This window comes from Aspergillus sclerotioniger, assembly GCF_003184525.1.
Source record: "Aspergillus sclerotioniger CBS 115572 chromosome Unknown BO94scaffold_2, whole genome shotgun sequence".
In the NCBI taxonomy this organism is placed as follows: domain Eukaryota; kingdom Fungi; phylum Ascomycota; class Eurotiomycetes; order Eurotiales; family Aspergillaceae; genus Aspergillus; species Aspergillus sclerotioniger.
In genome coordinates, this window is record NW_020290992.1 from 1259893 (window position 1) to 1286620 (window position 26728).

The 26728-nt window shown below is 51.6% G+C and overlaps 9 protein-coding genes across 9 annotated transcripts; 7 read left to right on the forward strand and 2 right to left on the reverse strand.

The window, feature by feature from the left end:
- The first annotated feature begins 279 nt into the window (after positions 1-279).
- Positions 280-3246, forward strand: spb1 (rRNA methyltransferase spb1). The gene is made up of 4 exons (XM_025610708.1): positions 280-432; positions 492-641; positions 700-2362; positions 2420-3246. Exons 1-4 carry the CDS (start codon positions 415-417, stop codon positions 2971-2973), a joined length of 2385 nt encoding a protein of 794 aa, XP_025472635.1. The 5' UTR covers positions 280-414; the 3' UTR covers positions 2974-3246.
- Positions 3247-3315: 69 nt separating this feature from the next.
- Positions 3316-5740, forward strand: dot1 (histone methyltransferase DOT1). Its single transcript, XM_025616917.1, has 2 exons — positions 3316-4262; positions 4338-5740. The coding sequence occupies exons 1-2, from the start codon at positions 3721-3723 to the stop codon at positions 5299-5301; spliced, it is 1506 nt and encodes a 501-aa protein (XP_025472636.1). The 5' UTR covers positions 3316-3720; the 3' UTR covers positions 5302-5740.
- Positions 5621-6749, reverse strand: BO94DRAFT_482815 (ATG16 family protein). Its single transcript, XM_025608906.1, has 3 exons — positions 6497-6749; positions 6036-6409; positions 5621-5973 (listed from the first exon to the last, which is right to left on the reverse strand). The coding sequence occupies exons 1-3, from the start codon at positions 6579-6581 to the stop codon at positions 5815-5817; spliced, it is 618 nt and encodes a 205-aa protein (XP_025472637.1). The 5' UTR covers positions 6582-6749; the 3' UTR covers positions 5621-5814.
- Positions 6750-6864: 115 nt separating this feature from the next.
- Positions 6865-8361, forward strand: rab7 (Rab family GTPase YPT7). Its single transcript, XM_025610709.1, has 6 exons — positions 6865-7088; positions 7160-7213; positions 7273-7368; positions 7439-7618; positions 7702-7849; positions 7909-8361. The coding sequence occupies exons 1-6, from the start codon at positions 7059-7061 to the stop codon at positions 8016-8018; spliced, it is 618 nt and encodes a 205-aa protein (XP_025472638.1). The 5' UTR covers positions 6865-7058; the 3' UTR covers positions 8019-8361.
- A 196-nt stretch (positions 8362-8557) lies between these two features.
- Positions 8558-10462, forward strand: BO94DRAFT_562482 (uncharacterized protein; the record flags this gene model as incomplete). The annotated part of the gene is made up of 7 exons (XM_025614289.1): positions 8558-8957; positions 9023-9379; positions 9430-9435; positions 9494-9566; positions 9626-10059; positions 10152-10401; positions 10425-10462. The coding sequence occupies exons 1-7, from the start codon at positions 8838-8840 to the stop codon at positions 10460-10462; spliced, it is 1278 nt and encodes a 425-aa protein (XP_025472639.1). The 5' UTR covers positions 8558-8837.
- A 577-nt stretch (positions 10463-11039) lies between these two features.
- On the reverse strand, positions 11040-12661 carry BO94DRAFT_139347 (PH domain-containing protein). Its single transcript, XM_025605715.1, has 3 exons — positions 12208-12661; positions 11416-12147; positions 11040-11327 (listed from the first exon to the last, which is right to left on the reverse strand). Exons 1-3 carry the CDS (start codon positions 12451-12453, stop codon positions 11097-11099), a joined length of 1209 nt encoding a protein of 402 aa, XP_025472640.1. The 5' UTR covers positions 12454-12661; the 3' UTR covers positions 11040-11096.
- Positions 12662-15886: 3225 nt separating this feature from the next.
- On the forward strand, positions 15887-17628 carry BO94DRAFT_455523 (glycosyltransferase family 15 protein; the record flags this gene model as incomplete). Its single annotated transcript, XM_025607662.1, has 5 exons — positions 15887-16158; positions 16230-16631; positions 16686-16772; positions 16825-17233; positions 17287-17628. The coding sequence occupies 5 exons, from the start codon at positions 15887-15889 to the stop codon at positions 17626-17628; spliced, it is 1512 nt and encodes a 503-aa protein (XP_025472641.1).
- A 1822-nt stretch (positions 17629-19450) lies between these two features.
- BO94DRAFT_455642 (uncharacterized protein) lies at positions 19451-21988 on the forward strand (the record flags this gene model as incomplete). Its single annotated transcript, XM_025607669.1, has 1 exon — positions 19451-21988. One exon carries the CDS (start codon positions 19451-19453, stop codon positions 21986-21988), a length of 2538 nt encoding a protein of 845 aa, XP_025472642.1.
- A 383-nt stretch (positions 21989-22371) lies between these two features.
- Positions 22372-26236, forward strand: BO94DRAFT_620249 (putative Ran-specific GTPase-activating protein 1). Its single transcript, XM_025616918.1, has 10 exons — positions 22372-22464; positions 22521-22820; positions 23022-23280; positions 23336-23464; positions 23521-23584; positions 25018-25169; positions 25308-25453; positions 25519-25659; positions 25728-25848; positions 25932-26236. Exons 2-10 carry the CDS (start codon positions 22539-22541, stop codon positions 26018-26020), a joined length of 1383 nt encoding a protein of 460 aa, XP_025472643.1. The 5' UTR covers positions 22372-22464; positions 22521-22538; the 3' UTR covers positions 26021-26236.
- Positions 26237-26728: the final 492 nt, after the last annotated feature.

Here is a 26728-nt window from a genome sequence, read left to right on the forward strand (position 1 = left end):
GACAGTAACATCACCAAATGCGAGCTGGAAGGGCGGATCAAAGCATGGATGAGATCACGGAGATGCTTTGCGTAGCCACCAGCGATGGTTGGTTATCGGGCCAGCAGCACCACGCCGGGTATCACGTCACATGCCGCTCCCTGACCGTCTTTGTACGCCTCGCCGCCTGAGGCGGTCAGTCGTGGCGGTGCGGCACGACACCCGCCACACCCGGGCTGGAAGGGGAAATTTTTATTTCGGGGCGATGTGGAGAAGGCCAGGCAGGATCCATCCAGGCCGCCGATAACTTTTTTTTCGGGATACACCTCTTCAGTTGTACCGCAACCCCCCTCTACCCAACCACTTGTATCCGCACCCCTTGTCCCTGCGGTTTCGGGTTCTTGTCGAGTGTGCCTCGACCACCCACCTTACAAGATGGCGATTCAAAAGAAGGTAATGCCGTATTGGCATATCCCGCGGGCAGAGGAATCTCAGTGCTGACGATGACTTAGCATGGTAAAGGTCGTTTGGATAAGTGGTATCGCCTTGCAAAGGAGAAGGGATACCGAGCTAGAGCTGCTTTCAAGCTGATCCAGCTGAACAAGAAGTATGGCTTTTTGGAGAAGAGCAAAGTCGTCCTGGATCTTTGCGCGGCACCCGGTGTGAGTACAGTCGCAACGATCTCAACATCTGGTCTGGTTGCTAATCGCAGGGAAACAGTCGTGGTGTCAAGTGGCTGCAGAATGCATGCCCGCGCAGAGTATCATTATCGGTGTCGATCTTGCGCCTATCAAGCCGATCCCTCGAGTCATTACTTTCCAGAGCGATATCACGACCGAGAAATGTCGCACAACGATCAGACAGCACTTGAAGCATTGGAAAGCGGATTGTGTCCTCCATGACGGTGCTCCTAACGTCGGTGCCGCTTGGGTTCAGGATGCTTTCTCTCAGGCAGAACTGGTGTTGCAATCTATGAAATTGGCTACGGAATTCCTCGTGGAAGGCGGTACATTTGTCACCAAGGTCTTCAGATCTAAGGATTACAACCCCCTACTCTGGGTTTTCAAGCAACTGTTCTCGTCGGTGGAGGCAACAAAACCTCCGTCTTCTCGAAATGTCTCCGCCGAAATCTTCGTCGTCTGCCGAGGATTCAAGGCACCCAAGCACCTGGACCCGAAGTTCCTCGATCCCAAGCATGTGTTCGCCGAACTTGCCGCCCCGACGCCCAACAACGAGGCCAAGGTGTTCAATCCGGAGAAGAAGAAGCGCAAGAGAGAGGGTTACGAAGAGGGAGATTACACACAGTTTAAGGAAATTCCCGTTACTGAGTTTATCAACACAACAGATCCGATTGCCATTCTTGGTTCATACAACAAACTAAGCTTTCAACAATCACCGACAGGAGACCTTGCTCTGGCCACCCTAGAAAGACTTGAAGACACGACCGACGAGATTCGGTCCTGCTGTGAGGATTTGAAGGTTCTGGGTAAAAAGGAGTTCCGCAATCTGCTTAAATGGCGACTGAAGGTCCGGGAGCAGTTCGGTCTCGTCGTGAAGAAGGGCAGCCAAGCAAAGGACGATGAGCCCGAGGAAGTGGCCGAGATCGCTCCTATGGACGAAGAATTGGCTATTCAAGAGCAACTGCTCCGACTCCGTGAAAAGGAAACCACAAAGCAGAAGAAGGAGCGCCGCAAAGAAAACGAGAAGAAGCGCAAGGAAATTGTCCGATTGCAGATGCACATGACAACCCCCATGGATATCGGAAAGGAGCAACTGGGACCTAATGGCGAGGATGCCACGTTCTCGCTCAAGCGTGCAGAGAGAGGCGGGGTCAGGGACGCCATTGCAGCGGGCCAAGAGGCGACGATCGAGAGTGACAGCGAGGACAGTGAATCTGAGTCCGAGACTGAGGAGAGCGACGATGAGGAAGATCGCCTGGAGCGGGAACTGGACAATCTGTACGAGCAATACACGGACCGCAAGGAGGACAAGGACACGAAACTACGGGCGAAGAAGGCCAGGAAGGGCTATGAGGCTGACGAGTGGGACGGCTTCTCCGATTCCGACAAGGAAGGAAGTGACGGGGAATCCGATGAGGAGGGTGTTAACTCTGCCTTTGCGGGCGACAAAGCTCAGTCCGGTTCCCTTTCCAACAATGCCTCGCTGTTCTTCGACCAAGATATCTTCGAGGGTCTGGAAGATATTGACGATGTAGAGGACGAGGATAGCGCCATTGAAGTCAAGGAGGATCGGCCCAAGAGCAAGAAATCCTCTGAAAAGCAGACGGCGAAGGATTCGAAGAAGAAGACTGTGCAGGTGGCAGAAGACTCGGACGACGAGTTCGTAGAACTTGAGGAGCCACGGAAGAAGAATGGTCAGCTCGGTAAGTGCATAAAGCTCGGGACCTGCTCTCGTCATTTATGCTGACGTTGCTATATAGATATCGATATTATCACTGCCGAGGCCATGGCTCTCGCTCAGCAGATGGCCAGCGGCGAGAAGAAGTCTTCTGACGTGGTCGATGATGGCTTCAACCGATTCGCTTTCCGCGATGTTGATGGCCTCCCCGAGTGGTTCCTTGACGATGAGACGAGACACAGCACCCCGAACCGGCCTATCACCAAGGCAGCGGCGGCAGCGATCCAGGAGAAGATGCGCGCCATCAACGCTCGTCCGATCAAGAAGGTGATGGAGGCCAAGGGCCGTAAGAAGTTCAAGGCTGCGCAGAGGCTGGAGAAGTTGCGCAAGAAGTCGGCGCTGTTGGCGGATGACGAAGCGCTCAGCGAACGTGACAAGTCGCAAGCTATTGCACGGTTGATGAGCAGGGCCACCAAGAAGAAGCCCAAGCAGCAGGTGAAGCTGGTGGTTGCCAAGGGAAACAACCGGGGTATCTCCGGACGTCCCAAGGGTGTGAAGGGCAAGTACAAGATTGTGGATTCTCGCATGAAGAAGGATATCCGGGCCCAGAAGCGCCTGGCCAAGAAGAAGCAGTAGTGGAAGGGTGGAGTTGTGGAACTCGAAGAAGCGATTGCATTCATCATTGTCGATGTAAATACCCGGTTACCATAGATAGCTGTCTGTATAATACCCATGCTGGAGGGGTACGTATCTACCTGTTGCCGACTGTGATGTGATGTGCTGTGCTGTGCTGTGGCTTGTGATAGGTTCCAAAGTAGTGCAGGGTGGTGGCGTTGGTGGTATTGGTGGTGTCCAGTGAGCACCAAGCACAGAGGCACCCGATGTCGGGGGCAAATTAAACTCTCTTAGACTGGATGCTTATCCCTCTTCTATCCATTGCGCCTTCACTGTTTAAGTATTGACCCTCACAGCGCCCCTCTCCACGGTCACTACTGCTACACATTACTGATAACTCAACATCTATCTAGCCACTACTAGTTTGGGGTCAGGCTAACCGCGGGACTAAGGCAAGGGCAGCTCATCCGGCCCGGAGTGGCGGCGCTGGCGTTATCGATCACCGCCGGCGCTTTCCCTCTCACCGTCGCGGCTTTTTATTCCTCCTCTCTTTCTCCGCCGCCCGCTGTCTTTGTTCTGCTGCCGCCTGGCTAGCATCGTGCATTCACTCCTTCATTCATTTGTGTCTCGTTGTCTTATCGTACATATGCTTACCCCCGTATTATAGCTTGTTTTGTTCTGTGTAAATCTTTCACGCGTCGCTGCCAATACTGGTTTGTATCTTACGCCGCCCGCCCTTTCATAGTGCGGCTCAATTATCGCGCCCCCATGGGATTTTTTGACCACCTCCAGAAAGGAGGCACCTTCTCTCTACAACCCAAGAAACCTCAGATCCGCAAGGTTGTTCAAACGCGAGCCGCAGCCCCCTCAAGACCCTCGTCCCAGACCCCAGGTCATTCCGCATCCCGAACACCCCCCGCTCAGCTCAAAGCTCGAGAGTCAGCAAGCAGATCCGTCTCGAGGGATCGAGATCCCCCATCTTCGAAGCGGCGACTCGGCACACCCGCGCAGAGTCGCAAGCGACAAACTCCGGAATTACGACTCTCTAGCGACGACGATGCCAGCGATACCGATACTTCCTTTGAGGTGCGCAAACGGGCTAGGACAGGTGACAGCGCAGAACCAGACCCTGCCAGGCGCGTGCGCTCTATGAAAGCCTTCTTCGAAGATGGCATCCGGAACCTTCCCATGATACATGCAGCAGAAATTACGTCCATTGAAAAGGCCGGAAATTTTAAACCTGCGTTTGGGGCAGCCAAGCCTCTACCGGAACTACTTCTCCAGTACCCCAGCGCTTCGTCCAAGGAAAGGTAGGAAGGCAACGACCCCGTGCAATATGAATATCGAAAAGTTAAACCTCGTTACTGACGGCGCGCGTCTTCTAGGTATAATCTTGTGGTTCCTCGTGACAACGACGACTTCAAGCCCATTGACGACATCGTAAACGTCATCGACATAGTTTCACAAAATTACATACCCGATGAGGAGGCAGATGTATTCAACAATGAATCGACTGGAATCAAACGTAGACTACGACGAGCACTTGCCCATTCCTCTGAAGCGGATCTCCGGGAAGTCGTGACGGAGTACAACAATGCGATCGTACGGCTGAGACGAAATGGGGGTATTGCAAAGAAGCTGGATTCAACGAGTCGTCTAAATTTGCCTCACGTGGAAAGAATCTTGACCCAAATATACTCGCGCACTGTCTCGCCTCGGGTCGAATCTCTTCGTCAATATGAGAATGGGACGGACAATGTGTATGGCGAACTTCTCCCGCGCTTCATCAGCACAATTTTCAAGGAGACCGGGCTGAAGTCTGGCCAAGTCTTCGTTGATCTGGGCTCTGGTGTCGGTAACGTGGTCCTACAGGCAGCGCTAGAGATCGGATGTGAAAGCTGGGGTTGCGAAATGATGCAGAATGCATGCGAGCTTGCCGAACTTCAACAGACCGAGTTCAAGGCGCGATGTCGGCTATGGGGCATAGCGCCAGGGAAGACGCACCTCGTTCGAGGTGATTTTCTCAAGGAACAGAGCATTATCGATGTACTGAAGCGCGCCGACGTGATTTTGATCAACAATCAGGCTTTCACCCCTCAGCTGAATAATGAGCTGATCAACCACTTTTTGGATATGAAGGAAGGGTGTCAGATTGTATCCCTAAAGTCATTTGTCCCGGCGGGCCACAAAATACAATCCCGCAACCTCAATTCACCCATCAACCTATTGAAAGTCAAGCAGAGGAACTATTGGTCGAACAGCGTCAGTTGGACCGATGTTGGTGGTACCTACTTTATCGCGACCAAAGATAGTTCTCGCCTGAAAGCTTTTGTGGAAAGCATGCAATGAAGTTCTGCTGATTCACCATACATTCCCACTGCTGCTTGGTTCACGACCGCAATGCTTTGCTGCTTTCGGTTTCTTGTATTGATATTCTTTATTGGCATTTGTTGGTACATATATCCTCTTTTGGCAAAATTGTTTTGGTATACTGACCCTTTGTTTTGCTTTTGGAGATGCTCTGGGCTTAGGACATGATACCATGTTTCTTATTCAGGCATACATATCAGCGCGTGCTAGTGGATCCTAGCACTCTTCACTTTCAGTACATAACCGTCTGACATAGCCAGTGCTTACTCACAAAGCTATGGATTACATAAGGTGTGGCATGGAATGAGATATAGGACTTGGGCACAGTGTGAATAACATCTCTTGGGATCATAACTTTCTTGTGCAGCCTGTGACAGCACACTAATACTGGGTACCAGTACATTCTACAAATCAAAATCAAACCTTGAGAAATCAGTCCAGCATCAAGCGGGATATGAAGAGTCTATGTCAGTTCGTCGTGTAGTTTTCTCGCTATGAGAATTGGGAGGCAGCGTTCATGGCTTCTGCCTCCCTGCCCATTCTAGCCATCCAGCGATCAACGAGCTCTTGGTTTTCCCGTTCAAGCCGGGAAGTCCGCTCTTCGGCCATGTTCAGTTGGAGATTCAACGATGCTAGCTCGTCTTGGAAATCCTACGGCAACAGGGTTAGTAACACGGAAGACGCCGACGGAAGGAGAGAAAGCAGTAGCATACGTCCAGTAGTTTTGCCTTTCCTCGCAACTCCTCGTCGCGATCTTTCAAACGCAATTGAAGATGCGCAACCTCACCCCCATACGCATGGATCCGCCTGCTATCTTGGGTGTTTCTTTTCCGCAGCTTCTCCAGCTCAACGGTCACACGAGCGAGCCGGTCTTGCAGTTCGGAACGAGACCGTTGTGCTTCGGAAAGATCCGCACGTGTCGCAAGAAGAGTCTCTTGTAGAGATGGGTCCTGCGCCCCTGACGTCTGTTTACTGGAACGGGATCCTGACGTGTCGGTCGGCACCTGCTGACCTTGAGTGGGAACCGGGCTTTGCGGATTGCTAGCCGCTGCTGCTATGCGACCGGTGCGATCGGCCAGTTGAGTATCTAGGATTCCGGGGCATTGAATTAGACAATGGTCATGTCACTTCGGAAAGTTTCACTACCCCAGAGAAGTGAGGATGATCGGCATACACGCATCGTAGATAGCTATGTTGGCTTTCTCTCGTCGATCACGAGCCGCCAGCGCAGCGGAGTACTCCTCCTTCCAGTGGGCCATTTGATAGCAATGATAAGGCGAGTCTATCGGACGGACGACCCCTCAGATCACGGAACCATGGTGACGCTCAAGCACACCGAGAGATACACGTAGATGGTAAGACACGAAGGCCTGACGCTTTTAGGACCGAGTAGGACGACAACTGCACGCTCTTTTCGCAAGCGTGAGGGGAAATGGGATGGGTTCCTGACGACCGACTGAGGTGTCGATGGGCTGACCGCCATCTCCACCGCCCCGGTCCTCGTGCATCATCGAAAGCCGCCGTCGCCGTTAGCTCGGCTCAGTTCACCGTCCAGGCCCAACTATCCCTCTTCTTGTTGTGACTTGACAACAACTACCCGACTCGTTCGGTGTGTCTGCCAACTGACTCCATCCCTCGCTGCGCTGACGGGATTATACCGACTTCCACTTTGCTTTTTTGCCCCATAGACGTTGCTCAACTTCCCATTCTCCCTACAACCCCCTCATATCTCCACCATGTCGTCACGGAAGAAGGTCTTGTTGAAGGTACCGCATCCCGACCCATGCAGGCCCTTGAAAATGCTCCAATTACTCACAGCGCTCCTCGTATCTCTTAGGTGATTATTTTGGGTGATAGCGGCGTCGGTAAGACGAGTTTGATGAACCAATATGTCGGTCGCCTTATCTCCTAGCGAGTCTTCGTATCCCACTGACCCATCTCGGTCGGCAGGTCAACAAAAAGTTCAGCGCAAGCTACAAGGCAACGATCGGGGCCGACTTTCTCACAAAGGAGGTCCTGGTGGATGATCGGCTAGTGACAATGCAGGCATGTGCTCCCCCGCTTTGGAAGATGAACGGAGCTGCTTTGGAGATGGAAGTTAACCGGTCGCCAACAGATCTGGGACACCGCGGGCCAAGAGCGATTCCAATCGTTAGGCGTTGCATTCTACAGAGGTGCCGACTGCTGTGTTCTGGTATACGATGTCAACAATTCGAAGAGTTTCGAAGCCCTTGACAGCTGGCGCGACGAGTTCCTTATCCAGGCTAGCCCTCGGGATCCTGAGAGCTTTCCTTTTGTAAGAGCCCTTGACGGAACAGGCTCCAGCGCATGGTTCACGTGAGACTGGATCTATTGACACGAATACTGACTCGAATCTAGGTTGTGATTGGTAACAAGATTGATGTGGAGGAAAGCAAGCGCATGATCTCGTCGAAACGGGCTATGACGTTCTGCCAGTCGAAGGGAAACATCCCTTACTTCGAGACGAGTGCCAAGGAAGCCGTCAATGTTGAGCAGGCCTTTGAAGGTAGGTTACTTGTCCTATTTTGTCCGTACTGCTCAGGCATGACTAACTTACTAAACCAGTCATTGCTCGGAGTGCCCTGGCGCAAGAAGAGGCAGAGGAGTTCAGTGGAGAATTCAGCGACCCGATCAACATCCACCTTGATGGTGAGCGTGACGGGTGTGCTTGTTAATATCCTCCTGCTAGACATGCCTTGCGAACAATTTACATCCCAGCCTTAAGAACGCTCCATTCTTGCTGTATGCGTTTCCGACCCCTCCCGTTTCTTGCCTGTTAGAGAACAACAGACTCGCATGAACTGCGAGCTTGGAAGAGCGTAGGTGCTCTTGAGAGAACACCTACGCTATACAGTTATGGAGCCCTCATGTGTCACGCTCCTTGCCTTGTGTTTGTCTGCCAATTCGCATGCGATATCCGTTGATGGTCTTGTTCTTTCTGCCTAATGCTTCTTTTTTCCTGTACGAAGGCACCATCATGTTTTGTAGGAGTCTGGAATATCATCGTTTATCTGCCACAATCATGGACAGTAGAGAGTACTATTGCGAATATCGTCGAGAAATGAGGGCATTCTATGATTCTACAAGGATGCCAAGTAATTAAGCCTCGACGCGGGTAAGTGGCCGGCCACCCAATCAAGGGGGGGCTGTCGCGTGCTTATCTCGGCATCATCTCGTGATGCTCGGCGTTATCGACTTCGGGTTACACCGCAGAGTCACTCCGACTCCGGTCTCCATCCATCCCCGGTGAATCCTGCCGACGCTGCTCCGTCCACCTCCCCATCGGTGTCGCCTGCTGGAACAGGTGGCCTTCCAAGTTGTATAGCATTTCCTTTGCGCCCATGATCCACGGTTGATAAGTCGCGATCCGGGGGGAAAGTATACCTCGTATCGCGCCGGCGGGGAGATCTATACGACTCGACTCCCAGCGAGTCATTCTCTTATCACACCGCTCCTGACAGCCAAATACACCGCGCAGAAGCGACTCAAAGGCCATGGAATTACCTCAAACCACGGAAGGCTCGATGTTGGTCGGTGCCGCCAGACGAACCTTGGGCATTTGTCTGCTTCTGGTCGTGGTATTCTTGTGGACGGCTTCCAATTTCCTCGCCAGTGTATGGCTTCCCCCCAATAATCTCTCCGATGCGGGGCTAATCTCGTCTCTGTCCATGGGCTGCAGACTATATTTGCGAATGATACATACTCGAAGCCGTTCTTTGTGACATACGTCAACACCTCGTTATTCACCCTCCCTCTCTTCACGATCCTCATCAGTCGGCTCTTGAAGTTATGGCGCGCTGGGAAGCTCTACCGAATCCGCTCATTCCAGAGCTTAGTGGAACACCTCGATTCTCATGAAACGAACGCCGAGTCCCAGAGGATACTTGACTATGATGCAGTCGCGGAACGTCGGCGCAGCGACGAAGACCCTGACACATGGGCTGCTGCCAGGTTCGATACTCCATTCAGAGATCGGCCGTCGAAACTGGGGTTGAAAGCGACTGCCAAACTGAGCCTCGAGTTCTGTCTGTTATGGGTGAGTCCCTACCCCCCTCCCTATTGAACCTAGAAGCTAACTAGAACCAGTTCTCCGTAAGTACCAACAACAAGCACATACACAAAAAGTGGATCAAGTACTAAACGCAACCAGGCGAACTACTTCGCCATGGCCTGCCTCCAATACACAACCGTAGGAAGCACCACCATCCTCACCTCAACAAGCGGTACGTAAAGCCCACCACCTCCTCCCCCTCGAACCCCATCTAACCCACCTCAAAACCAGGCGTCTGGACCCTCATCTTCGGCGCCCTAATCAGAGTCGAAAAATTCACCATCCGCAAACTCATCGGCGTAGTCGCCTCCCTGATCGGAATAATTCTTATTTCGCGCGTCGACATGTCCAACCCCGACACCCCCCCCATCGACAGCACCTCCAGCATCATCACCACCAGGGAAAGTACCTTTCCAACCAAAACCCCCGGCGAGATCGCCCTCGGCGACGCCATGGCCGGCTTCAGCGCCGTCCTCTACGGCGTATACACCATCGTCCTGAAGAAGCAAGTAGGCGATGAATCCCGCGTCAACATGCAACTCTTCTTCGGTCTAGTAGGACTATTCAACACGGTTTTCCTCTGGCCTGGATTCATCATCCTCCATGTCCTCGGTATAGAGACCGTAGGAATGCCCGATACCGGGAGAGTGTGGACGATTATTTTGGTATTATGCCCTCATTCCCCTCCCTTCCTCACACCTCTGGAACATCACCACAATCGAAAATAATCCAAATTGATCTAATATACACAAATCAGGTCAACGCCCTCGCCTCCCTAGCATCCGACATCGCCTGGGCCTACGCCATGCTCCTAACCACTCCTCTCGTGGTAACGGTAGGATTAAGTCTCACGATCCCGCTCTCGCTAGTGGGTCAGATCGTCCTGCAGGGACAGTATGCGAGCGCGTTGTATTGGGTTGGGGCGACGGTGGTGTTTTTGTCGTTTTTGGTAGTGAATCAAGAGAGTCAGGAGGTGGATGAGGGGGTCGGTGGTGTTGGCGGTGGTGGTGGACGAAGAGGGGAGGGGGAGGGTATGATGCTATTCCAGGGGATGAGAGGGATAGATGATTTATAGATACTATCTAGGGAGAGAGTGAGGGGGTTATGATGAAGGGTTCATAGGGATGGGGGGTTGGGTATATTTGATTGGTTCTATGGAGTATACTAGTTAAGCATATAGAATGATACTATGAGTGATTGATTTTAATTGGGTGATTGGATGGCACCTCATGCACGGTGACAGATGGATTGAATTCTGAAACATTGAATTGTAGTGTGGAGCATTCCCCGTTCTCGTACTAAATTACATGATACCACAGGTCTGGGTGAAGAATAGAAGTAAAAATACAGATAAAGCAAGCCTGAAAACACTGCACCACTTCTCATGTCGTCCAGGACAATTCAGCAATACGCGAGACTGGCCCAACTCGTCAACGTCACCTACTCGTCCGGGTCTCGAGATCTCGTGCAGCCAGATAAACAACAGACATTAAGAAGACAATATCATGAAGAACATTGGGTATGTATATCGTCAAACAAGAACCAAAGTGTAGAATACTGCAGACATGGAAGCAACATAGGGAAATAATTGAGCAAGAAGTGAAATAGACTAGCCAGAATCCGAGGGACGTTGAGAAAAACAGAAAATGCTGAATAACAGCAGATGTCGAAAGATTCGGCAATCTGTTGTACAGTGGGTTCCTTAACGGAGGCCTGCTGCTCCTGGCGCAGGCTCCAATTTCTTGCGAGCGACAAGAATGCTCTTCAGAGAACCTAGCCACTTCGCTAGAGATTCCTCGTCGGCAGTGCATAGCCGATACGATTTTTCTTCTGCGATTATCTGAAGGCAGTAGTATTTCGAGCGTGACATGGGATCGACTTCAGCGGCGTCGATCACCTGAGCCATGGGGATGACCTTGACCGCGGAGTATTCCTGATGAATCACATGGTTAGCCGCGCAAGCTTACCCAAGATGGCTCGGACGTAATGCTGAAACAATGACAAGGGAAAAGAGGACGTACCTGCTCATCTTTGTAGAAACCAAGGCTTTTCGGGCGCAACACAACCCACAGCCGCTTCCATTGGCGCATGGATCCCTTGATCCTGAGACATTGAAGATATCCATTGCACACAACTCTTTCCGGGTCACGAAAAACGCCAGATTCGTTGCGCGGGACTGAAGAATGTCCATCACTGTGAACCGATGCCGGTTGGTTCGGGAGGGAGGGAGATTTCAAGCGAACGCCGTTGTTGCTCCCAGGCCCATCAGACCACTCCGAATAGGACGTGATGTCATTCCCTGAGTGATCGTGGGGCGAGGCAAATCGCTTGGACTGGTAGGTGGGCGACAACGAATCCCCGATTTCAGGGGAGCTTGGCCTTCCGCGATGATCAAAATCAGAATGATCGGTGGTGTCGTAAATGCGGCGCTTGTTGTTTCCCGCAGTGTCGCCATTCTTTGACAATGCCAGAAAGGCCTCCTCATCTTCATCCATGCGAGTTTCCCCTTTGATCTGTTTGATCCAGTCTTCGGTGTCTTTGTCTGAAGATGCTTGGAATCGATAGTTCTTGGACGGAGAGAATACCCCAAATACATGCTGTCGATTTGACCGGGGCGACCTAACGGATGCAACTGCGGTGACCTCGGATAACGTGATGGAGGCCCGTAGCCTTGTAGTCTCTTCATCTTTGTATACTGACAAAAGGTTTGGCCGGAGAACCAAATATGCGGGTTTCCAGGAGGCCCGGAATGCCTGTTGCAACGAAGTCAGCTTTGCGACAGGAATAGTAGACAGAAGACGAAGGCAACTGACATGCTTGTGCTTCACGCGACGGAAGACCTTGCCGGTCTTCAAAACCCGATCAAACTCGAAACTCCCGTTTTCGTTGACGGGAGAGAATGTGTCTAGGTTGACACGGCCATTGCGGTAGGAAGTGCACTGGGAGTTCGGGGATAATAGTGTGGACCTTTGGACGGTGCCGTCAGGGAGCTGGATCGCTGGGGCCTTGGGATTCCCTTCTGCAACCGGTGCATACGAAGTGGAGATAGTTGGACTCATGATTATACGACGCTCTTCGTGAGCTGTGAACAAGTATCGGATTTGGAGAGAAAGTTTGCGTTCAAGTGCAGTTACACTGCGCGGTGGAGAGAAGGAGCGGGGCGTTGTCTAGTATACCGACTCGAGGGCGCACATGTATGGCGGACACGTCGAGGACAACGGCGGAGAGAGATCGATAAATAGCGAGTAATAGTCGCCAGAATTATAAGAGAGTAGGCAGAAATACTCGCGACGTATCGAGCTGCTGACAATCGGTCGTCGCAGTCGCCAGGGTCATGGAGGCTGTGCCGAAAGGAGGGTGAGCAGGTGGGAAGCGATGACGGAAAGGAACGAGGGAATGCGATGGAAAAGCGAGGCGCTTTTCGTGATGATAGCTGATGTTAAGTGACGCAGAAGGGAAGAAACTCCAGCAATAACATGACTCAAAGGCGAATGCCTCACCGCGTGGATTGGGGCATCCCAAGGGTGGGAGAAAAGGGGATCTTTCCGATGGAGAGAGGGGGCGGTGGTTCTTTTTCTAATTTTCCCAATCCAACGGGACGCATGGACGTTTTTTGTTTTGGAGATCATCTGGGTTTAGTCCGTTTGGACCTGGAACTCCCTGCCGTTTCACCTTGCCGCCTGCCCTCCTTCCTTCCTTCAATTGATTCTCGTGAGAGAGAACAAAAAGCCATTGTCATCTCACCTCATGTCATTTCATTGGGTGGAAGTCATCCCTCGTGGGAGAGAGGGAGCCGTGGCCTCTGAAACAATCACTATACGGAGTACTCCATAAAGTACGGAGTAAGTAAGTAGGAATCATCTCGCTACTGAGGTTGGAATGACAACACCACCAACTTTTTTAAGTTTCAGGGCATGATCTCTACAAATATACATAGCAGATCCATGGATCTCACCATCTCTGCCCACACGGGGGTCTAATAATAGCCGCTTGGAGCGTGGAGGAATACGTACTTCCGTAAGTCGGTTGGCCTCAGACCGAGTCAGGCTCTTGACCGCACTGCAGATCATGACGACCACCACGGCATCAATGCCTGAGGACGGCCGTGCGTGGCATGATCTATCGCCCCTGTATGCGGGATGCGTGTACCTACATATAAAGTAGGGCCCTTGGGGACCATCCAGATATCTACCGGCGTACATGCTTTCACCGACGCATTGGATGTGACAGCTCAGCCGCGAAGCTCCAGGCCCCCAAATCCCGATCATGCGCCGCACGATGGTCCTCGTCATGAGGAAGACTGCAGCGCCCCGGCGGTGATGTCATCCGGGGAGATCCCGCGATGGGCAAGATCTCGCCATCACCAGCAAGCCTCATCATATCCGGGTGAAAATGGAGGGTGTTCCTGCCAGAACTCGGGTGAGTCCGCTATTCCCAGGACTCGGGACAGGACTCCGTGTCCCAGCCTTTAAAGGCCACCTTGACAGATACCCCCTAAGGGCCGGGGTCACGTGTGGGTCCCAGTGGGATTTCAGGGTTCTGGATGCATAAATTACCGGCTCGTAATACCACCAGGTACCGCTGGCCCGCCCTTACCGTACCATACATTTCCAGCTATGTCGGGCCGAATCCGCAGGCTAGAACTGTCGCTCCCCTCAAATTGGAAATATCCACCGCGCACTACGGGGATAGTAGTATAGAGAGGATGCAAGCCGTGAGGATTGCTATCATGGCCAACAATGCACCTCGGCGAAGACGTGGCATTATCATCACTTTTTAGTATGGTCAGCCATGTACGTAGGAGATTGCAGGGCTCAAGGTCATCCAACGAGTTCAAATCAGCAGGAGTGACACCTGAAACCGAATCATCTCTAACCCGATCTGTGATACTCCGTACAGTGGAAGAGAACAGACAGCCAACCAAGCGGTTGCCATAACCTTAGTACCATCGTCTCATGTCTAAATACAGAGCACGATCCAGTAAGCAAGCGATGCTGCGCATGGTTATGCATGTTTGTGAAAGTAAACAACCCCCAGCTGGGCGGCTCCCCCCCTTTCCAGGAGGCTGTCCTGCCTATCAAGGCACATGCGTGGTCAAGGGAGAGCCTGGAGTCATGGAGGGTTGCATCCGCGGTTACGAAGCGCAGCCACCAGGAATCCAATCCTATGGTCTCTAACGACGGTCGCACCAAGCTAGAAAACGAGAGGAACTGGTTCTGGAAAAGACTAAACATAAATAGAAATCCAATGTGGCCTCTCAACTTCCATCACCCTTCGAGGTGATTAGCATGCTGATCGTGAACTCAAAGCCCAGCAGATGCCTTTGACACTTGCTGACGACAGCCAGATTCCACCCGGCCCAAACTAAGAATGATTCAAGGAGGACGTGTTTTGCAGCCGGGTTAAGCTTCAGGGTCTTTTGCATAAGGCCTGACTGATGGTGTTTCTTCTTACCGCCAGGAGGAAGGAGATTTTTCTCATTTCCTGATGTACTTTTGATCTCCTGTCTCCTCTTGTCTGCCTAGGTAGTACTTTCATTTCCCTAGTCACTACTACTTAGGTTCGAAATCCCAAGAATAATAACTAATCAGGATGGAGGGGGGTGCGCGGTTTCTATAGTGGCTTCTTAGACGTAATTTTGCCTTAGATTGCCCCAATCTAACCGACCAAGTCAGCGATAATTTACCGCCAGTGATTTGCTTGAAGTTGGGTGCTTGAAACTTGGGACTTGGGAGGGAGAACGAAAGGAACGAAAGGAACCAAAGGCAAAGGCCGAACAGGCTAGCGTAAACCGGAGCATTAGTCCATCGATAACATACGGTACCGAGAATACCGGGCTGGAAAGGAGAGCCGCGACTCCCGAGCTGGAGGGTAGTGTGTAAGTTACCGTCTGTGACCACGACCGCTTGCGCCTCCCTGGGCTTGGCGGAACTTCCACCCATCCCCATCCCCAAATAATCCTCTCGAGCCTTCATCTCATCGGTTGCTCTCCCGTAGCTCTCGGCTTCCACCCAGCCTCAGCCTGCAGCCCGCCCCCTCATCGTGATTAATGACCTCTTCGACTACCAACGTGTCTTCGGCCTCATTGCTCTGGACACCGGTCCTTCGCGTTGCTGTCGACCCTTTCCCCACCCATCTCTGCCTGGCCGACTGAGTGGGAAAAGTTGGAGAGAAAGGAGGCTTTCCTCCGGCCACTCGTTTTTTTGCTCTTCGCTTCGCTTACGTCGGGATCTTGCGTCCTTTCTCGATCATATTACTTCTAATCGCTTCTTTGCATCCTCTTCTCGCTCGGCTCGGGGGTGGCATATAAGCAGAGTCTCGCCTCGTCGGCGCTCGCGTGCGGACGTACATCTCTTGTCATCCAGGTCTCCTTTGGGACAGTGACAAGAGATAGCTTGGCTTGGGGAAGCCATCCGGCTTTGATTGCTGATACCTGAGAACCGTGCTCTGTGTCCTTGCTTTTGGACCAGCAGTGTGGCCAACTTTGCACCCATGGGCCTCATTCAACGGGTTACGAAATGGTTGCCCTCCTCGCCGAGTCTGCCCCTAGATGACTCTTCGCGCGAGAAAGGCCGTAATCTCTCCAGATTCGCTTTTTTCAAACGGAGGATACGGTTAAAGGGCAACTCCTCGATCTCAATACCCCTGGGATTTGTTTTACTATTTCCATGTCTTGTAATAGTCCTTATCCTACTACTTTTTGTTCGACATCCTTCTTCCCCCGGGGGTATTTTGATTCCTGCTGGCACCCCGCCGTCCATTAGGTTGGTCTCTACATCGAACATGACCGTTGGAGGTGTCGACCGTTCTCTAGCTAACTGCGCGAATCTGACAGAAAAATAAGCGAAAAGTACGATAGGGTCTTCGCTACTGGCTGCCTTCCGGTCGAGAAAACCGACACGCCGCGCGCAAATGCCGCCTTCGTCGTACTCGCCAGAAACAAGGAAATTGACGGAGTGGTTCAGTCGCTCAAGTCAATTGAAAGACACTTCAACCGCTGGTTCCACTATCCTTATGTCTTCTTAAACGACGGTGATTTCGATGATGCCTTCAAGGAGACGGTGAAGAATTACACAAGCGCTCCTGTGGAGTTTGGCAAGATCGATGATTCTATGTGGGGTTATCCCGACTGGGTTGACCATGAAGTTGCCAAGGAAGGTGTCCGCAAGCAGGGAGATGCTGCCATCATGTACGGAGGAATGGAGAGTTATCACCATATGTGCAGATTCTACTCCGGGTGAGTATCCTAGCCATCTCCATCTCCTGAACCATCGCGCTAATACTCGGGTAGCCATTTCTATAAGCACCCTCTGCTCATGAAGTACGAATGGTACTGGCGTCTTGAGCCCGAGATCAAGTACTTCTGTGACATCACCTAGTAAGGCCCCCGTGTACTCTTTACAGCGGCGGTTCACTGACACCTCGAACAGCGACCCATTCATCAAGATGGCTGAAGCGAACAAGACATACGGCTTCACAATCGCTGTCAAGGAGCTTCGAGAGACAGTCCCCAACATCTTCCGCTACGCCTCTGCCTACAAGCGGAAACACAACCTGGCCTCCAAGGGGTTGTGGGAAATGTTCCTCGAGAAACCTGAAGAGGAGGAGCCTAAGCCGGAGGAAGAGAAGCAGGAGAAACTTCCTGAGGAGATTCTTCAGAACGAACCTGGCGAAAATACTGTCCCCGACGTTGATCCGGAAGCCATGGAGGGCGAGAAGTACAACATGTGCCATTTCTGGAGTAACTTCGAGATCGCGCGGTTGGACTTTTTCCGCAGCAAGGAATACGAGGAGTTCTTCGACATGATGGATAAAAGTGGAGGTTTCTGGATGGAGAGAGTAGGTGCTACTGTATCTGATTGACACTGGGTCTAGCTAACTGACTGCACTAGTGGGGTGACGCACCTATCCATTCGTTGGCGGCCGGTGTTCTCTTGTCTCCCGGTGACATCCACTATTTCCGTGACTTCGGCTACCGGCACACCACTATCCAACATTGTCCTGCCAACGCCCCCGCACGGCAATTGCCCCGAATTCCCTGGTTGGAGATGACGACCGAGGACGAAAAGGAGCGGATCGAGGAAGATGAGTACTGGGCGAACCCTGATCCCGTCAAGGAGAACGGTGTCGGCTGCAGATGCAGGTGCGACACCGATATTGTGGATGTTGAGGGCAAGCAGGGCAGCTGTCTCGCCGAATGGGTCGAAGTTGCTGGAGGATGGGCATCTCCATAGACTCGGATTGTTGCCTTTTAATGTTCGCTGTATAATCTTCGCCTCCTGGTTTCCGTACCTATTTGTTCGACTATGAGCATCACTCGGTTCGCCCTTGGAGTTATTTGCTTGAGCCTGCATGTTACGTTGGCTGTGGGTTTCTGGACGGCGTTATACGGATCTGACGGCTTCTTATGTGGAAGACGGTGTGACCATTCTCATCAATATTGACAAATACATCTAGCGTGCTTCGTATATTATACCTGGCTTGCCGCAATCACTCTAAAGGAAAAGTCTCTGGACGATGGCCTTACTGTTGGAAAATGAAGTCGGCCGACAAAATTTCGTCTCGCGGAAATCAGACTCACGTTGCTACTCGGTGAACAGGGACAATGCCGTCACTTATACTGAGCAGAGAATGCCTTGCAGGATTTGTGTGGTGCGATGCATCCTCTCCGGCTGCCGGGTGTCTCGTTGCGGACATACTCGGGTAGCATCTCCCTGGTTCTCCCCAGTGGCGCTCTCCTGGTGGAACCGATATCAGCATGGGTTGAGAGACATTGTCTGAAGAAGCGAAGATTGGCTGGCCTACAATGACCGGACATTTGCTGGGCTTCCTAGATAGTATTTTCTGTCCGATGTCTTCTTCTTCCCTTTCCATTACTTCTTCCCATTCTCCGATGTTCCTTTTCTGCTTTTTGGCTTTTTTGCTGCTTCATTTCCCCATCAGCTCCCTTCGTTCAATGCCCCTTCGTCATGTCATGAAATGTACATAACTACTTTATATGCTTTCCTCGTTTCCATTGTGCTTTCAAGCACTGGAGAAATGGGGTTTTTGTCACCCGCAAGTTCCCCCCACATCCTCATGGTCCCAGCTTTACAGTTCCTGCTTGTTCATAGTTGCCTGGGATGATTTAGTTCGTGTGAAGGACTTAACTGAAATAATACTCGAGATGCAGTTTCCTAGTACTAGGTACTACTTACTAGACTGGAGTAGAGTCGGAGAAGACTGGACCCTCTCGCCCGTGGGTGGAGTCGCCTAGTCTGGATTAGGTGTAGCGGCCTGATAGCCTAATATAGCCTGATAGCCTGATAACATGCCTTATCGGCTTGTTGCTGTTCCTGCTCTCGTCCTGCCTTTCTCCGGAAACAACATTGATGATGAACAACCAACACATGATGAGGTAACCCACTTTACCGCTAAAGCCTGAGAAAAGAAACTTCCCTCTAGGCTGTTTCCCCGCCTGATCAGCCATAGAGAAAGGCTGCTTCGTAACACTCGGCCCCCCGGCAAAAGAGTCAGACTGCCGCAACATCCTTGTCATGTGCCCCGCGCCATAGATAGTCACTCCCCCTACTATCTTCCGGTCCAGTCGCTTCCTCAGTCGCTTCCCTCCAACTCCTCATCCTCTCTCGCTCTCCCTCCTTGATCCACCCTCAGTCGACGACTCCTGCTTGTCAAAGTCCACGATCATCTTCCACTTACCGCTAGTTTCCGAAACACGTTGAGCCCGTGAGGCACCTGACTTGGCTTCCGCCCGGGCCCCGGGACAGCATCAAGCGCCCCCCCACACGCATCATCGTCCGCCTAGGCTGCCTGTCATCGGGCATCTGCCTATTGGGCTGGGTTGATCCAACGACATACACATCTCAGACAGACGTACCCGTATCTAGTAGACAGCCGAACTGTCTCCCGTGAAGTTAACGTATACTTCCGCTGACTTTTGTTCTATTTATTTCTGGGCTTATCCGTCGTCCACTGTTCTCGATCGAAGTTCCGCCCTGCAGCGCTTCACTTGCTCTTTCCCTCAAGCTCTACTTATGACATTCACACGCAAACAACATGGCTGACTCTTCAGAGCCTCACCCCAGACCTCCTCAGTACACCTCTACCGATCCGCACCTACGATATCCCACTCTTCCTCCTCTAAACGCCTCTGTTGAGGAGTGGTTATCTCGTTCGCGGCCAATCAGCATGTCGTCAACTTCAATGGATCACACGCCCAGATCACTGAGCGAGAGCTGGGCGACAATGAGTGCATCAGATGTTCACTCAGAAGACGGCACTCGCTCTGAGCAGACAGATCTTGGGTCTTTGATCGACCAAACCAGCCCCGATGATGTAGCAAGTCTCGATGGACGGTCTAGCAACAGCGACATAGACACAAACGACGAGGAAGTCTTCGATGGCGATAGTTACGAATCCAGGAGCAACGCTTCCGTGTCCCAGGAACTGTCATCCGCTTTCCCTCATATTAGAAACTCTATCGATGACAGTAGCCTAACCACCAAGACTGCGTTCCGCCAGTCGGTGGAGTCCATTGAGTTCATTGAACCCGAAAGCTGGCCTGAAGTCGAGCGGGTAGAATTGAAGCATACCATCCGAGTGTTCGAAGGACCTGATGCAGCAGAGCTAAAGTATAAGCTTCCTGACGGGTCGGAAGACTCGACACTCACGGCCACAGTTCAGCAGACCATGACGAGGAAAAGTCTTGATACCGACAAGCCATTCCATGTCTTATACATCGGCAGCCCGGACTTTCGGAACATCATACTCGATAAGATTGGAGATATTCTGGTATCGAGCTCCTGTAGCAGTTTCGAAAGCGGTTCCGCGGAATCTTCCAGGTATCATGTTGTCCCAACGTCGTTTGGCGCAGGCGCCGTTCCCAACTTTGCCGAACTGCTTCCTATTCATGTTCAGCTCATTGTGGACGAATGCCCCGAGGCTTCCGCGGATCCTCAGACTGACAAACCCAGCATTATCAATCTGAGCTTTAAGAATCGTCCTTCATGCACGTCCATGTGGTCAGGGACTGAATACTGTATCTCGTCTTCGGTTGAATGGATACTGCCTGATGTAGCCATATTTTTCATATCCAGTACTGACACTACCCAAGATATGGAGACCCAACGATTGGCTCGCATCTTCATGGAAAGACATGGTGTTCCGACAATGGTCATCTCCGAGAAGCCGCTTTGGACGATGTCTAGGGACCCTATTCCTCTCAACCACCACAGTCTCCACATGTGCCTAGAATCCCGCAATTCGCTAGATGGGAAATCCGTGGTTCTCAAAAGGTATCCGATCGACTTGAAGACTTTCGAAAGCATCACACCTGGGCAGCTCAACAGAAACTTGGCCTCGCTAGCAATTATCTACCCGAGGAAACCTTGCCAGATGGCGCTGGAGAGCCCGGAATTGCCTCAAACGAAGTCATTTTCCAACATTGACTATTACGCTCGTAATATTATCTCCGTTCCCTACATCCGCGGCAATCACGATCTGGCATCCGTGTTCCGTCTCATCACCTTCACTATCATCTCTCTTATCGTGATCTCCTTCGGGCATTCGGCTCTGCGGGCCGCTGTCTTATTTCTTTCTCAATATTTCGCTCGTTCTGCAGTCTCCAGCGCGGTCTCCCCTATTTCGAGTATCGTCCCAGCTACCAGTCTCATCCACACAGGAGCATCACTGCCAGCATTGTCTACATCTCTTAGCGACGTTCAGCTGTTGGTGAATCAGATGGACGGCCACTCTCGGTTACAAGAACTGATAGAAGTGGTGCAGTCTGTTTCTGAGAGACGGGACTCGACCGATTTGTTTGAGATTCAAGTAGTTGGCGATTGTCACCTTATTATCAGGCCGCCTCACAAGTCCCCTATTGGCAAAAAACCACCGAAGTTCAGCGTCCAAGTCAGTCGAGGAGGCAAGCCTCTCGAGTACGAACTCTCTATGTTGTTCGACGGAGTATACACATTGAAGCTGGACCGGGGAGACGCATATGGTCAGTTGGATATAACATTGGCCACAATATCCAAGAACCCTCATATACAGACGACATCCATGGACTTCGGGATGCCGTGGTTGAAGATACAGAACTGGAAACGTGCAGCAAATGCCATTTCTTCACAGCTTTTGAGAGACTTCACCACTGCGCAAACCGGGCTTTCAGAGGTCTACGGCCGGTTCTGCACTGACTTGCAAGTGCTCATGGGAGATGTTGTAAGAAGGGCACATTTTCTACGGGAAGAGGTGTATACCTTGCGACATGACTCGGTGCAGCTTTCTCCCGGAACGAGAGACATGGTTCTCTCGCGATCCGAGCAACTTACAGAAGCTGTGAAACGGACTGCTGTGCAGCCTCTTCTAGCTGTCTCATCTGCGCTGCAAGCCCAGACCAACAAGGTCCATACGGGGGCTCGAGGAATTATGAGTGACACATGGGACAAAATCAGCTCTCATGCTCAAAGGCTTGATCTTGGCGCCATGAAGGAACGCCTTCGGGATGCGCGGAAATCCAAGGCTTTGGATAAAGCGCAAAAGAACGCCCGGAGTCTTGTGAGACGCAAGACGTGTCAAGATTCCGAGGTTTCGTAGTAGAGCTACTTTTCAGTGGCTCACATAGCCGGGAGATATGGTCTGGCAGTAGCTTCTTATGAGTGCCATTCGCTTCTTGCTTTCCTAGCTTGTTTGCTTTTGGGATGTTTCGTTTGGTTTGCGCTTCGGCGAAAGGGTGGGTCGGATATCAGGGATGAACTGAATCATGGAATGACTTCCTGGGATACATGCTGGATTATGTACTAGCAGCTTATGTTGACAATTGCCACTCGCATTTCCTTTGTTTGATGGGGTTCTGTTCTCGTGTTATTGTCTGGTATAGATTCCAACCCCCGTAGTCCGGGTAAGCAGTGCCAGACTTGCAGGCGGGCGGTGGCGCTAGTGCGGCCTTAGGCGCTTAGGCAATGAACCTACCCACCTCTGGCGACCAAAAACAACCCCGTTCATATTTTCCCACCCCTCCTCACTATCTACCACTCCCCCGTTACAGTTCTTTCTTTCTCCGTTTTCATCAGGTACATATTCAGAAGCATTCATCTCTATCGGCCGTGCCCGCTTACAAATCTGCCAGAAATCACATTCACTCACCATGTCTGACGTCGCTGAAACCAAGCCCGACCCCGCCATCAGCGCTCCTGAGGGCGCTGAGAAGGCCGAGGAGACCACCACCAACACTGCCGAGACCAAGCCTGAGGAGACCCAGTCAGCTACCGAAACCGCTGCTGAAACCGTCAAGGACGCTGCCACCAAGACCACCGACAGCGTCTTCTCCATGTTCGGCGGCGGCCCCAAGAAGGAGAAGCAGGAGGAGCCCGAGGACGCCAAGGATGAGCCTTCTGGCTCTTCCAAGGCCCAGAAGGGTGAAGATGAGGTGTGTACCTGATTTACACTGTGCTGGTGTTGATTTTCGCCTGAGCCAGTTTAGCCGTTACCCCGCTTTCCCCTCTACCGGCATACTGTTTTGTTTTTCTTTTTTTGCTCCTGTCTCCGTGCTGGGTTCAACCTGGCGACGAGTCAAGAGACATAAGATCTGCAAGCTAGCAGTGGCTAACTACACGTTTACTGCCGATAGGACGAAGCCCCCGAGTCCCCTGATGTTCACTTCGAGCCTGTCATCCGCCTGACCGAGAAGGTGGAGACCAAGACCAACGAGGAGCTGGAGGAACAGACCTTCAAGATGCGTGCCAAGCTGTTCAAGTTCGACCGTGACAGCAAGGAGTGGAAGGAGCGTGGCACTGGTGACGTGCGCCTGCTTAAGCACAAGGAGAACCAGAAGACCCGTCTGGTGATGCGCCGCGACAAGACCCTCAAGGTCTGCGCCAACCACTACAGTAAGTGCTACCATGTGTTGCTTGGAATTTCTCGGGTTGCTGATCGATCCTCCAGTCGTCCCCGACATGAAGTTGAGCCCCAACGTTGGCAGCGACCGCAGTTGGGTCTGGAACGCTGCCGCCGATGTCTCCGAGGGTGAGCCCGAGGCTCAGACCCTGGCCATCCGTTTCGCTAACAGCGAGAGTAAGTGGATTACGGATGTGGGAGATTGATGGGGGCTTGCTAACGTTATTTTCTAGACGCCAACCTGTTCAAGGACGCTTTTGAGAAGGCTCAGCAAGAGAACGAGAAGCTGCTCAGCCAGTAAGCGTGTTCAGACCTCTGAATTTCTCAGTCATCAGTGATATAGAGGGCTATTCTTAATGAACATTTTGATCCCTTTCAAGCATAACGAGTCTGATGTGGACTGCTTATGAAAAGACAAGACACCTTTCACTTTTATCCCACTTTATCTTTGTTTCCCCTCACAGTCACCAAGCTCCTTACACGTTTTATGGACCCTGCATTCATGTGAGAAACCAGAATTAATGACGCCGGTCATGACACGACCATGAGTCGACGCATGCATGGGGCCGACCTTGGTTGGCCATGTGGTCCCTTGCGTGTGGTGGACGAATTGGTGGTTAGTAGATAGACACCATATGCCCCAAAATCCACGTATGAACTTCACGAAGCGTGTGCCTGCATCTTTCTTTGTAACCAATCGATGAATAGAGGACTGTTTAGCTTGCTTAGTGTAGTGGTGGTGGTGGTGATGGTGGTGAGAGGTAGTGGTGATAGTAATGGAGATATATGCTTCTTGATATGAACATATGCTGCGACAAGTGAAGTCCGATCCATTTAGCCGGCTGTGGCCTGGTTGTGCACGGGGGGATGGTTGGACGGTACGGATGTTGATGGCGGTTACTATGGGGGGGGGAGCCGTCGAGCTGCCGCGATCGAGGACGGGCAGGCCATCGACTCGAGAGCAATCCCCCACCCGGCTTCAGCCCGCGGAAAGCTTCACTCTCGCTCGCTCTTCGCCCTCGCTGGTCCCTACGTCCTCCCATCCCTCGCCGACTTGACCTCCGTCCGATCGGCCCCATTTCTTTACTAGAACCATTCACCCCAACCCGAATCTGCGGGACTCCCGACTGAATTTCCCGGCCAAACATCCGTCCTGCTTCTCTCACCTGAGCTCGCGACCTGTACCTCCGATAGCTACTTCTTCCCACCCACCCCCCCCCCCCCCCAAATCCCAACCAGTCTTCCGCGGGAAGGATTCTGAGAAGAGATCTCCTCGTCCTTTCCTTTCACTTCTTACGGGCGACCGATCTATCCCCACTGAAAAAATGCCTGACGTGAGTTTCGTCCCTACTCGGATCGAGCAATGGCACCGGCCACTGGCGCTTGACGCGGACAAACCCAGTCGCCCACTAGATCGCATCGCGCTGACGTGACCCTTTTATGCTCTCCTCCTACAGGTCAAGCGAAATGTCAGATTGGTGACGGAACAGCACATCGTGTACGTTGTAGCCCATCAATGCTTCCCCATCTCGAGACATTCTCGAATCACCGCCGTTTCTCCTCTCCGCCATCGCTGCCATCCCTTCCCATCCTCCTCACATCTGTTGTTTGTTGTCGCGCAATGACGATCCCATGTGTGCTTGGGTTCTTCCGTCACAGAGATTGGCCCGTGGCAGACGAGCACAGGAATGACTCTTTTGCTGACCTAGTGCGCGTCCGCGCGTCCACAGGAATAAGGATTCTGGCGTTGAGGGCTTCCCCCTCCGATCATGGTCAATCGAAATTTACGTTGTCAACGAACACGGCGAACAGGTGCCTGCAAATGTTTTCGACAAGGTGACATACACGTTGCACCCTAGTTTCGGCGAAAGGGCCGTTCAGGGTAGGTCACTCTCTGCGCTTAGCATTTCCCTCGATCCGTGTCGGCTGTTGAGAATTGGATGAAGATATTGGGGGGGCAGTCGATGTCTACGGGAAAAAGTTGGGACTGGAGCCTACCAGCTGACGTGGAAATTCACAGTCTTCAAGAACCCCCCGTTCAGAATCTCGGAAGAGGGATGGGGTGAGTTCGACATGCAGATTGGCCTCACTGCCGCCGACAAGGAACACTTTGTTACGCACGATCTGAACTTCGCCCAGCCGCGTTATGAATCCAAACATGTTATTGTGAGTCATGATTCCGCGGTGCATCCGAGCACTCCCGGGTTACTCATTCCAATCTCTCCACACAGACGTTCAAGAACCCCAAGCCCGCCCTTCTAGCGGCCCTCCGCGAATCGGGACCTGTCCCTGGAGATGAGAATGGCGTGAAGTCGAAACGCTCCGCAGCCGGAGAGGAGGGATCTAAGAAAAAGAAGCGGATGGAGAAAAGCGTAAGCTACTCACCCCCTAGGTTCCCAAATAAGGAAGAAGCAATCATCTAACATGACCACCAATCCAGGTTGACATGGACAAGTTGGCCGACGGTCTGCAGCGACTCGGCGAGGATGACCTTCTTCAGGTTGTACAAATGGTGCATGACAACAAAGCCCCGGACTCGTATACTAAGAACGATGTTGAACGTAAGCCGTCCCCTTTTTCCTTTTCTTTTTCTTTTTCCCTTTCCCTTTCGCCTCTCCTCAACTAACCCCAACACTCACTACAGAGGGAGAATTCCACGTCGATCTTTACACCCTGCCAGATACCTTAATTAAGATGCTGTGGGATTTCACGCAGGAGAAAGGCGCTTTGTGAAGCAGTTTTTTTTTTTGGGCGATCGCTATTGTATTCTGTTTTCCACGTTACTTTTTGCATCTATGATCCTTCCTACTACTACTACTACTACTGACTAGCTACTACCTTCCTTGTCTACCTATCTATCTCCCTCTAGTGTATTCTTTGGCTTTTGAAAAGGAAATAAATGGAATGGAATGGCCGTACAGTAAACAAGCAAGAAAAAAAGAATAAAAGAATATGAAGATAAATCAATTGGGTGGTTCTCTAACAAAGAAAAGAAAAGAAACAAAGAAAAACAAATGCACGAAACTAACTACCAACCTGGGTAAAAGAGCACACGAGACCAAACAAACATGGAACAAACACCACACCCTTGTCATCTGTTTTGTATCTTTATAATACATACTAGTAGTACGATGTATCTATGTCTGCTTGTGTTTGATGGATGCGAATACGATACGATACGATAATTTTGAACGAATGAAAGTTAGGTGAGCATGGGAATACAGTAAGTAGATGATGGATAGGTATATTCATTCCTACTAGGAATAGGCTATAAGCCAAGGTAAGATGATACGAGATCCGAGGTGATAAAGAAAAGTGAGAGGGGGAGAAAGGTACCCTGACGATAAGAAAAAAAGAACAGAACCAAGAACCATGTTGGATATCTCAAGCTCAAGGTCAATCAACCAACCAATTAAGCAAGCAAAAAATCAATAATCAAAC